Genomic DNA, 12584 nt, shown 5'->3' on the forward strand with positions numbered 1-12584 from the left:
AGTATTATAGTAGTTATATTCTTGTACATAGGGACAGTATTATAGTAGTTATATTCTTGTACATAGGGGCAGTATTATAGTAGTTATATAGTAGTTAAGAGTGTGAGAGAGATTCCAGGGCACTACTTAGCATATAGCCAGCCAATCCATCCAATATAGGAGAAAGTCTCGTATTCAGAGGCTAGAGGCAAACACTGGGGTGCTTATATCCAGAGGTAGCAAATAACGCAGTGTGGAAGTAGAAAAATATAGCACTCACCAGATTGCTTTGCTGTGCAGGATCCCGTTTATTAAACAGCGGAGGTTACATGTGCGGAGGGGGCTGGTGGGGAGAGGGAGCGAATGCCGTGGCAGACGACGGCCGTTTCGCACCTGTCCGGTGCTTCAGCTGAAGCACCGGACAGGTGCGAAACGGCCGTCGTCTGCCACGGCATTCACTCCCTCTCCCCACCAGCCCCCTCCGCACATGTAACCTCCGCTGTTTAATAAACGGGATCCTGCACAGCAAAGCAATCTGGTGAGTGCTATATTTTTCTACTTCCACACTGCGATATAGTAGTTAAGATTCTTGTACATAGGGACAGTATTATAGTAGTTATATTCTTATACATAGGGGCAGTATTATAGTAGTTATATTCTTGTACATAGGGGCAGTATTATAGTAGTTATATTCTTGTACATAGGAGCAGTATTATAGTAGTTATATTCCTGTACACAGGGGCAGTATTATAGCAGTTATATTCTTGTATATAAGGGCAGTATTATAGTAGTTATATTCTTGTACATAGGGGCAGTATTATAGTAGTTATATTCTTGTACATAGGGGGCAGTATTATAGTAGTTATATTCTTGTACATAGGGGCAGTATTATAGTAGTTATATTCCTGTACATAGGGGCAGTATTATAGTAGTTATATTCCTGTACACAGGGGCAGTATTATAGCAGTTATATTCTTGTATATAAGGGCAGTATTATAGTAGTTATATTCTTGTGCATAGGGGCAGTATTATAGTAGTTATATTCTTGTACATAGGGGCAATATTATAGTAGTTATATTCTTGTACATAGGGGCAATATTATAGTAGTTATATTCTTGTACATAGAGGCAGTATTATAGTAGTTATATTCTTGTACATAGGGGCAGTATTATAGTAGTTATATTCTTGTACATAGGGGCAGTATTATAGTAGTTATATTCTTGTACATAGGGGCAGTATTATAGTAGTTATATTCTTGTACATAGGGGGCAGTATTATAGTAGTTATATTCTTGTACATAGGGGCAGTATTATAGTAGTTATATTCTTGTACATAGGGGGCAGTATTATAGTAGTTATATTCTTGTACATAGGGGCAGTATTATAGTAGTTATATTCCTGTACATAGGGGCAGTATTATAGTAGTTATATTCCTGTACACAGGGGCAGTATTATAGCAGTTATATTCTTGTATATAAGGGCAGTATTATAGTAGTTATATTCTTGTGCATAGGGGCAGTATTATAGTAGTTATATTCTTGTACATAGGGGCTGTATTATAGTAGTTATATTCTTATACATTGGGGTATTATTATAGTAGTTATATTCTTGTACATAGGGGCAGTATTATAGCAGTTATATTCTTTTACATAATGGCAGTATTATAGTAGTTATATTCTTGTACATAGGGGCAGAATTATAGTAGTTTTATTCTTGTACATAGGGGCAGTATTATAGTAGTTATACTTTTGTACATAGGGGCAGTATTATAGTAGTTATATTCTTGTACATAGAGGCAGTATTATAGTAGTTATATTATTGTGCATAGGAGACAGTATTATAGTAGTTATATTTCTGTACATAGCAGTATTATAGTAGTTATATTCTTGTACATAGGGGCAGTATTATAGTAGTTATATTCTTGTACATAGGGACAGTATTATAGTAGTTATATTCTTGTACATAGGGGCAGTATTATAGTAGTTATATAGTAGTTAAGAGTGTGAGAGAGATTCCAGGGCACTACTTAGCATATAGCCAGCCAATCCATCCAATATAGGAGAAAGTCTCGTATTCAGAGGCTAGAGGCAAACACTGGGGTGCTTATATCCAGAGGTAGCAAATAACGCAGTGTGGAAGTAGAAAAATATAGCACTCACCAGATTGCTTTGCTGTGCAGGATCCCGTTTATTAAACAGCGGAGGTTACATGTGCGGAGGGGGCTGGTGGGGAGAGGGAGCGAATGCCGTGGCAGACGACGGCCGTTTCGCACCTGTCCGGTGCTTCAGCTGAAGCACCGGACAGGTGCGAAACGGCCGTCGTCTGCCACGGCATTCACTCCCTCTCCCCACCAGCCCCCTCCGCACATGTAACCTCCGCTGTTTAATAAACGGGATCCTGCACAGCAAAGCAATCTGGTGAGTGCTATATTTTTCTACTTCCACACTGCGATATAGTAGTTAAGATTCTTGTACATAGGGACAGTATTATAGTAGTTATATTCTTATACATAGGGGCAGTATTATAGTAGTTATATTCTTGTACATAGGGGCAGTATTATAGTAGTTATATTCTTGTACATAGGAGCAGTATTATAGTAGTTATATTCTTGTACATAGGGACAGTATTATAGTAGTTATATAGTAGTTAAGATTCTTGTACATAGGGGCAGTATTATAGTGTTTTTTTCAGTTGATTTATTTCTTGCTGGCACAGTGACTGATAAAATGTCCCACAGGTCCAGCAGACATGACTAATACTCTGTGTATGATACAATATATGATGTTGCGGAGGAGAAGGTGACAGGTTTATAGGTTAATATGTTGAGCGTTGATATCTTTATTTCAGTTTGTTTTGTCCTTTATGAACACACTCCGGAGCAGAACTCGAGCCGCTGCTGACCTAAACACTACAGCAGATGCTCACACTCGCTTCCCCTTTCTTAACAACTTCCTTCCCTCTTGTAACAGATTTCCGCTGCAATTTTACTAAAAATGATATTATATAAATAAAGCAAATACGCCAGACATTCTCTCTGTACAAACGTCAGTAGAAATAGATACATTGCATCAGCTGTGGCTCTGATATAATAAATAACAAATAAGAATGTATCACCATGAAGGTGACCTGGAAATAGAAGCTCCGGAGTCCCCTGAACTATGTCACTGTTCCGTCCAGTCTTCTCTGAGTTACTTTGTTCCCCTCCAATAGTATCATCCGCTAATGGCATCTTACACAGTCCCCAGAGGGGTGTCTTACCTATTTTTGAGTAGTTGTCTTCTATAATATCTTCTAGTCCAATCTCCTTCCAGAAACTGTCATCCCATCCTTGGTCTGAGGAATACGTCCATTTACAGACCAAAGTACAAAGAGATCTGAGCAAAGGGGCAAAACAAGCAATATATAAAGAATTAATAGCAGATATGGCTGCAACACTGAAAATAAATACAGTATATTGTGCCCAGAGGGTGGTGCCACTATCCTGTACCCCGAGTGTCAGTATCCTCTATCCCAAGCAGACCCCGGAGCGAGAGATTCTCAGTGGGCCCCATCCACACACAAACACACACATACACAAATACATACAGGCAGGCGTACATATAGATATTTGAAGACAATTTCACAACAATACATATAAATAGACATAAATATATACACAGTCATATACACTGACATACATAGATACACATCATACATGCACACAAAAACACAGGTATTCTTAATATGGGGAAGTCGTCAGAAGCCTCACTCACCTCCCCTAATTGTCTCCTGTCCCACTCCTGCCGGGCATGTGGCTGTGCCGCACTGCATGATGGCCGTCACTGACAGACCTGGCCGTGCACAGTGTGAGTACACAGACTGCTGTATATACATCACAAGGGAGGCTGAGAGCATACACATTACTGGGGGGCAAATATATTACTGTGATGAGGGGCATACATCTATGGGGGGGTATACAGCACTGGGGTGGGTGGGACATATAGCTCTGGTGGGTATACAGCACTGGGGTGGGGGGAGATATAGCTCTGGTGGGTATACAGCACTGGAGTGGGGGAACATACAGCCTCTGGGGGGTATTCAGAACTGGGATGGGGGAACATACAGCCTCTGGGGGGTATTAAGCACTGGGGTGGGGGGACATACAGCTCTGGGGGGTATACAGCACTGGAGTGGGGGAACATACAGCCTCTGGGGGGTATTCAGCACTGGGATGGGGGGACATACAGCCTCTGGTGGATATACAGCACTGGGGTGGGGGGACATACAGCACTGGGGGTATACAGCACTGGGGTGGGGGGACATACAGCTCTGGGGAAGTATACAGCACTGGGGTGGGGGGACATACAGCTCTGGGGGGGGGTGTACAGCACTGGGGTGGAGGGACATACAGCTCTGGGGGGTATACAGCACTGGGGTGGGGGGACATACAGCTCTGGTGGGTATACAGCACTGGGGTGGGGGGACATACAGCTCTGGTGGGTATACAGCACTGAGGTGGGGGGACATATAGCTCTGGTGGGTATACAGCACTGGAGTGGGGGAACATAAGCCTCTGGGGGGGTATACAGCACTTGAGTGGGGGGACATACAGCTCTGGTGGGTATACAGCACTGGGGTGGGGGGACATACAGCTCTGGTGGGTATACAGCACTGAGGTGGGGGGACATATAGCTCTGGTGGGTATACAGCATTGGGGTGGGGGGCCATACAGCTCTGGTGGGTATACAGCACTGGGGTGGGGGGGACATATAGCTCTGGTGGGTATACAGCACTGGAGTGGGGGAACATACAGCCTCTGGGGGTATACAGCACTGGGGTGGGGGGGACATACAGCTCTGGGGGGGGTGTACAGCACTGGGGTGGAGGGACATACAGCTCTGGGGGGTATACAGCACTGGGGTGGGGGGACATACAGCTCTGGTGGGTATACAGCACTGGGGTGGGGGGACATACAGCTCTGGGGGGTATACAGCACTGGAGTGGGGGAACATACAGCCTCTGGGGGGTATTCAGCACTGGGATGGGGGGACATACAGCCTCTGGTGGATATACAGCACTGGGGTGGGGGGACATACAGCACTGGGGGTATACAGCACTGGGGTGGGGGGACATACAGCTCTGGGGAAGTATACAGCACTGGGGTGGGGGGACATACAGCTCTGGGGGGGGGTGTACAGCACTGGGGTGGAGGGACATACAGCTCTGGGGGGTATACAGCACTGGGGTGGGGGGACATACAGCTCTGGTGGGTATACAGCACTGGGGTGGGGGGACATACAGCTCTGGTGGGTATACAGCACTGAGGTGGGGGGACATATAGCTCTGGTGGGTATACAGCACTGGAGTGGGGGAACATAAGCCTCTGGGGGGGTATACAGCACTTGAGTGGGGGGACATACAGCTCTGGTGGGTATACAGCACTGGGGTGGGGGGACATACAGCTCTGGTGGGTATACAGCACTGAGGTGGGGGGACATATAGCTCTGGTGGGTATACAGCACTGGAGTGGGGGAACATACAGCCTCTGGGGGGGTATACAGCACTGGGGTGGGGGAACATACAGCTCTGGAGGGTATACAGCATTGGGGTGGGGGGCCATACAGCTCTGGTGGGTATACAGCACTGGGGTGGGGGGGACATATAGCTCTGGTGGGTATACAGCACTGGAGTGGGGGAACATACAGCCTCTGGGGGTATACAGCACTGGGGTGGGGGGGACATACAGCTCTGGTGGGTATACAGCACTGGGGTGAGAGGACATACAACATCTGGGGGGTATACAGCACTGGGGGGGGTGGCATACAGCCTGGGGTGGCACTGGCGCTGCGGCTCCTTTCTCTCTTCATTGAGCTAGCTCTGACTACAAATAAACTTTAATTCCCCTGCACGCAGCATTCAGCAATGAACGTGGTGTGTAAGTGTGGATTTAAAGGGCCGGCAGCCAGGAAAGTGCAGCTGCCGATTTGAGCACTGCGGTTCCCGGAAATCGGCCCAGGGGCCGCAGAATACATTACCACCTCTGCTAATGACAAGTGGGGCCCCCTAGCTGTCCAGGGCCCCGGCACTTGCCCGGGTATGCCGGGTGCTGATGCCGACCTTGATCCCAAGTGTCACCATCACTATCCTGTACCCCAAGTGTCAGTCTAAAAGAAAGTGCAAACAATGACTCGGGGTCTAAGTAGTTTAGAAAATTAGATGACTTTTCATTTTCCAATAAGTAGAGATTTCTTTTTCGTTCTGTCCATTCTTGTTACATACAGCTGGGAGGAGACTCTGGTTTCTCTTCTATACATATATCTTATTCGTGTAATTCTTTTTTTTTAACAACATGATTTATTTATTCCGTTCACCAGACTGTGGATAATGTGAGCAGGAACCGAGGAGATGAAGTAACAAGTAGTCTTCATGTATCATTTATGATTCCGAAGTGACAAATTCAGAAATATCAGAATGAAGCTTTTGCATAAAAAAGGTGCTAATGGATTTTTTTGTGTAGATCTGGGTCCACATTTGCTGCTGTATTTCCCCTCCTTCCAATGATATTATTATTATTATTTATTATTATTATGCCATTTATTCCATGGCGCTTTACAAAATAAAAGGAGTTTACATAATAAAAACAAATATGTTTCTAATAGGAGATTCTTTACTGGGATCTCGGAGTATTATCCAGACACTTGATATTACAGTCTAGAATTAAACATTTTCTGATAACAGCGCCCCCTATGTTGTCCTGAAAAAGTCCCTATAAATCATCAACAAAAAAAGCTTTACATAAACCAAACTAAATTCAATGTAATTAGCATAAAATAATGCACAATCTGAAGTTAAAAAGCCAATTCTATAGAAAGCTGGGTAAGAAGTAATGTGAGAATTGTGATGGCGGTCATGTTGGTAGTTATTAAAGGGGTATTCCCATCTAAGCACATAGGGTTGGTGATAATTTGGGATCTCAACACTGTGCCCCTTGCCGATCTTGAGAGCTGGATGTTCGGTTGGAAAGGAGTGGACGGCCGGTTGGAAAGCAGCAGATGGCCGGTTGGAATGGAGCAGATGGTTGGTTGGAACGGGGCGGACGGCTGGTTGTAACAGAGCAGACGGCTGGTTGGAACGGAGCGGCCGGCCGGTTGGAATGGAGCGGATGGCCGGTTGGAATGGAGCAGATCACATGGCTGGTTGGAATGGAGTGGACGGCCGGTTGGAGAGGAGTGGCCGGCCGGTTGGAATGGAGCGGATGGCTAGTTGGAATGAAGCGAATGGCCAGTTGGAACGTAGCGGATGCCCGGTTGGAACGGAGCGGATGGCCGGTTGGAGAGGAGTGGCCGGCCGGTTGAAATGGAGCGGACGGCTAGTTGGAATGGAGTGAATGGCCGGTTGGAACGGAGCGGACGGCCGGTTGGAACGGAGCGGATGGCCGGTTGGAACGGAGCGGACAGCTGGTTGGAACGGAGCAGCTGGCCGGTTGAAACAGAGTGAATGGCCAGTTGGAATGGAGCGGATGGCCGGTTGGAACGGAGCGGATGGCCAGTTGGAATGGAGCGAATGGCCAGTTGGAACGGAGCGGACGGCCGGTTGGAACGGAGCTAGTATGACTGCTAGGGGGTATATAGAAAAGATGGGGTCTATGACGAAAATGTACATGCACTCGATCAGCCAGAAATTGGCCCCCCTAAGGGTCACTAATGCTCGTTTCACACACCCAACTACCAAACCCCCCAACATTGAGCGACAGGAAGGAATGCTTCTCTGTGATGGGGCAATGTGTTAGAATTTGGGGCCCCATGTTTTATTTTGTCCAGGGCCACAATATATCTAAAATTGTCCCCGGCTTCCAGGGACAGCGGGGCGACTTCTAATTTCTGGAGTGTCCCACTGCATCCGGCACTGTTTGGGGGTACACAGCCATCCATTCCTTGCAGGAAAGGAAGTTCATAGCCAAGATAAAATATTCCTTCCCCCAAACTGGATCCCCTAAAGCAAAGCCACGGGCTGCTTCTATGCCATTAATTCCTGTCACTCAGCTTTTCACCAATCCTGCATGTCCGTTTTACCCTTTGCAGTAATTGGAAACACGTGCATTGCTTTAAGATACAGCGCCTACAAAATTACCCACCATAAAGAGCAGAACTATACATTGAATTCATTCTCGTCAGCGGAAAAAGAAAATATTTCCCCTCATTTCACCATCGTAAACGGAACACAGTAATCTGTGCAGCGACGGCACAATGTATCCTGTGGTTTCACAACGGTCCAGAATGTGCTCACATCACCAGTGCGGCGCACGACTTCCAGCGAGATATGTGCGGAGTTAAGTCGGGACATGAGACGGGGATTAATATTCAGGAATCCTCAGCTTCTTAGAGGAAATTTGGTTTTGCAGGCCGGAGGAGAATTTCAGTCCCTGCAAGTTTTCAATTATAGATGGATGTTGTGCCAGGGATAAAGAAATCTCCATTTTATTCAGTGAGATGAGGGTGTTGATTACCGAGCGGCTGAGACCAGAAATTCTACCATTATTTGGGATTCCACATTTTTATAGTTGGAAATATTTTCATGTTCGAGTCTGGAGAACAAGAGGTTGTGGCCTTAAAATATATGGAAAGTCAAGACTGTATGGATACCTACACCACCGCAGCACCGGGCACAGTATGGGACCAGGCATGACACAGACAGCAGAAGACCCTGTCCAGAAAAAGAACACCCACCTCATACTCTCCAAAAAAAATTATCGTAAATGTAGCTATCAGAGGGAGCGGGTGCCCCCCGATTGTGATGCTAGAGGTCACCCCAAGGCTCTGATTGTGGTGCCAGAGGTCACCTCAAGGCTCTGATTGTGGTGCCAGAGATCACCCCAAGGCTTTAATTGTGGTGCTCGGATCCGGGCTCGTGTGTCGGTGGCTCAAGTGCCTCCGGACCGGGGGTCACTTCACTCTGCAAGGGGGCTGGCACCTTGAAGGGGGGAGAGAGAATTGTGGGTCACGGCCGAGGCCATGATCTGTTTGATAAAGTTTGTGACGCCACCCACGGGTTGTGGTGAAGGTGAGCACCACCGCTGCTGTTTACTAGGCACCCGGGGGAGATGTTGATGCAGCTCTTGGTGATAACCCCTCCGTGGGTAGGGGTGGTAGCCCCGGGACCCGATTTAGTGAATGCAATGTCGGTGCTTGGCAGGGCGGTGCGTGGCCCGAAGGCACAGTGGTACTCACTCTGACAGATACACGGGGGTCTCTGTTAAACCAAAAAGATGGTGGTCGGTGCCCGCAGCTGGCTGCTTCTGGTCCCCCAAACAGGTTGGTGGTGTCTGCCTTTCTCCTGCACCTTTTTGTAGTTGTGGACAGCCCGTGCTTTAGCAACGGGAGTCCACTCCCCGGCGTTATGTGTCGGGAGAGCCCGTTTGCCCGCAGACACTGGCCCTTTGGATCTCTTGGCCTGAGCGGTGGCCGTTATCCGGAATCGGTGGGCTGTTGCCTTTAATCGGGACTTGGGTGGGAAAGGACCTAAAGTCCAGACCTCAATCAGTTAATTAACGGGGTTCGGTAGTTTCGGGACCGCGTTTCAGGGTCTGAGTACCCCCACGTGTGCTCCGGTTTCCAGTCGTTTCCTCGGTTCGGTACCGGCGCGCCACTACCCTGTCCCGGTTACCTACGGTTCCATCGGGCTGTCTTCCCGGCTCCTGCAGACGGCCACCACCGACTGTCTCCTAGCCAAAGTGCCGGGGCTCCGACCCAGGACACTGACAGATTTACTCCTCTCACTTTCAACTTGTAACTGCTCTCCTCCAACTCATCTGCTTGGGTTTTTCCTGCCTCTGGGCCTGTGAACTCCTAGGTGGGTGTAGCCAACTGCCTGGCTCCGCCCCCCCTGGTGTGAACATCAAACGCAGAGGGAGGTGACTAGGATTTAGTAGGTTGGCTGGTGTCACCTTATTAGGGGATGGGTGTTGTGCAAGGGCCTACCTGGGACTACCTGGCTAGTCCAGAACGTCACAGAAGTACATGGGGGATTTAAGCATTTTTCCAGAAGATCATGAGTCTAGCCCGTCCAAGCACCCGACCTGCTCGTTATGCTCATCACTAAGTGAACAGATCTCTGAAACAGGAGTTTTCACTAGAATCAAAGGAACTGCAAACAACATGGGTTAACCAGAGCTAGTATAAACTATAACTGGCAGCCATGGACTGACTGCTGGACATTTATATAGGAAGGAGCAACGCTGATGGCTGCAACAAAGAACTAATTCTATCAGACTAATGAGCTCATTGGCTGGAGGAAGAGGAGCATATGCAGCCGCACAGGGGCCCTGGTGGTCAGGGGCCCCTTTTCTACCTCCAAAGCAGGTGGAATTGTGCATTATGATGAGCTTTTGGGCTGTAAAGGGTCCATATATTGTTCTTGCACAGGGGCCCTTTTCTGTCTGTGTCCACCAGTGTAGAGGGACATAGGTCCAACAGATAGCGGCATGCACTGCCCATCGGTAACGGTGGTGCCGGTGCCGTACCGGCCAACGCTAGGTGCAGAGGTGGCAGGAGCATGTCCAGACACGGATGTGATATAAGGAGCCTCACTCCCTTCTTGCTTGTATCGATCATGTCTACATTGCTCAGGTGACAGTATTGTTTTCTATGTGTTTTATTAATTAAGGTATCAGGTGACCTTTCAAGAAAAAAAAAAAAAGCTTGCATTACGGTGGGAATTACCTCGGAGCCTCAGATGTGCTCTTCAAAGTCCTCGCTGTGATCTGTGATGGTTGTTACAAGCACCTGACAGACCGAGCGCAGCAAAGGTCACGCCGCGGCAAGGTGATATCACTGTGCGCAGCGCGGGCAGCGGGGCTTTGATGTGGGAGCCGCGATATTTACACTCATTAATGACTTGATAAATATCTCTCTGTGCATTATGGCAGCTCCACCGAAAATCACTTACCCCACAAGTCACAGAGTATCAAAGAGTCTGGAGACTAATGAGATACATTGTGAAACATGTGAAAGACTTGTTACTGTCATCACTCAAATACTGCACCCCCGACACCTCCAGAGCAGGAAACACGGGGCGACCCGACACCCCAAATGTACAAGGGCTCCAATATAAAGCGAGTAGTCACACCACCAATGGAATAGCACACTATGTATAATCATATACAAAAGATACCCAGGTTATACCAGCTGTACATATATAATTATATACAGGATAAGCCCAGGTTATACCAGCTGTACATATATAATTATATACAGGAGATGCCCAGGTTATACCAGCTGTACATATATAATTATATACAGAAGATACCCAGGTTATACCGGCTGTACATATATAATTATATACAGGAGATGCCCAGGTTATACCAGCTGTACAGATATAATTATATACAGGAGATGCCCAGGTTATACCAGCTATACATATATAATTATATACAGAAGATACCCAGGTTATACCGGCTGTACATATATAATTATATACAGGAGATGCCCAGGTTATACCAGCTGTACAGATATAATTATATACAGGAGATGCCCAGGTTATACTGGCTGTACAGATATAATTATATACAGGAGATGCCCAGGTTATACCAGCTATACATATATAATTATATACAGAAGATACCCAGGTTATACCGGCTGTACATATATAATTATATACAGGAGATGCCCAGGTTATACCAGCTGTACAGATATAATTATATACAGGAGATGCCCAGGTTATACCAGCTATACATATATAATTATATACAGGAGATGCCCAGGTTATACCAGCTGTACATATATAATTATATACAGGAGATGCCCAGGTTATACTGGCTGTACAGATATAATTATATACAGGAGATGCCCAGGTTATACCAGCTGTACATATATAATTATATACAGGAGATGCCCGGGTTATACCAGCTGTACATATATAATTATATACAGAAGATACCCAGGTTATACCGGCTGTACAGATATAATTATATACAGGAGATGCCCAGGTTATACCAGCTGTACAGATATAATTATATACAGGAGATGCCCAGGTTATACCGGCTGTACAGATATAATTATATACAGGAGATGCCCAGGTTATACCAGCTGTACATATATAGTTATATACAGAAGATGCCCAGGTTATACCAGCTGTATATATATAATTATATACAGGAGATGCCCAGGTTATACCAGCTGCACAATACAGGAGATGCCCGGGTTATACCAGCTGTACATATATAATTATATACAGGATAAGCCTAGGTTATACCAGCTGTACATATATAATTATATACAGGAGATGCCCGGGTTATACCAGCTGTACATATATAATTATATACAGGAGATGCCCAGGTTATACCGGCTGTACATATATAATTATATACAGGAGATGCCCGGGTTATACCAGCTGTACATATATAATTATATACAGGATAAGCCTAGGTTATACCAGCTGTACATATATAATTATATACAGGAGATGCCCGGGTTATACCAGTTGTACATATATAATTATATACAGGAGATGCCCAGGTTATACCAGCTGTACATATATTATATACAGATGATTCCCAGGTTATACCAGCTGTACATATATAATTATATACAGGAGATGCCCAGGTTATACCAGCTGTACATATATAATTAT

The 12584-nt window shown here is 46.2% G+C and overlaps 1 protein-coding gene across 3 annotated transcripts in view; it reads right to left on the bottom strand.

Annotated features, from left to right (window-relative positions):
* Positions 1 to 12584, bottom strand: part of FGGY (FGGY carbohydrate kinase domain containing) — a 298106-nt gene that overhangs the window by 214558 nt on the left and 70964 nt on the right. For all 3 annotated transcript variants that reach the window (XM_075320405.1, XM_075320406.1, XM_075320407.1), the window contains exon 6: positions 3237 to 3352. In XM_075320405.1, the coding sequence (XP_075176520.1) occupies positions 3237 to 3352 (116 nt within the window). The remainder of the gene's footprint in view (positions 1 to 3236; positions 3353 to 12584) is intronic.

Source organism: Anomaloglossus baeobatrachus, chromosome 8, assembly GCF_048569485.1.
Source record: "Anomaloglossus baeobatrachus isolate aAnoBae1 chromosome 8, aAnoBae1.hap1, whole genome shotgun sequence".
NCBI classification, from domain to species: domain Eukaryota; kingdom Metazoa; phylum Chordata; class Amphibia; order Anura; family Aromobatidae; genus Anomaloglossus; species Anomaloglossus baeobatrachus.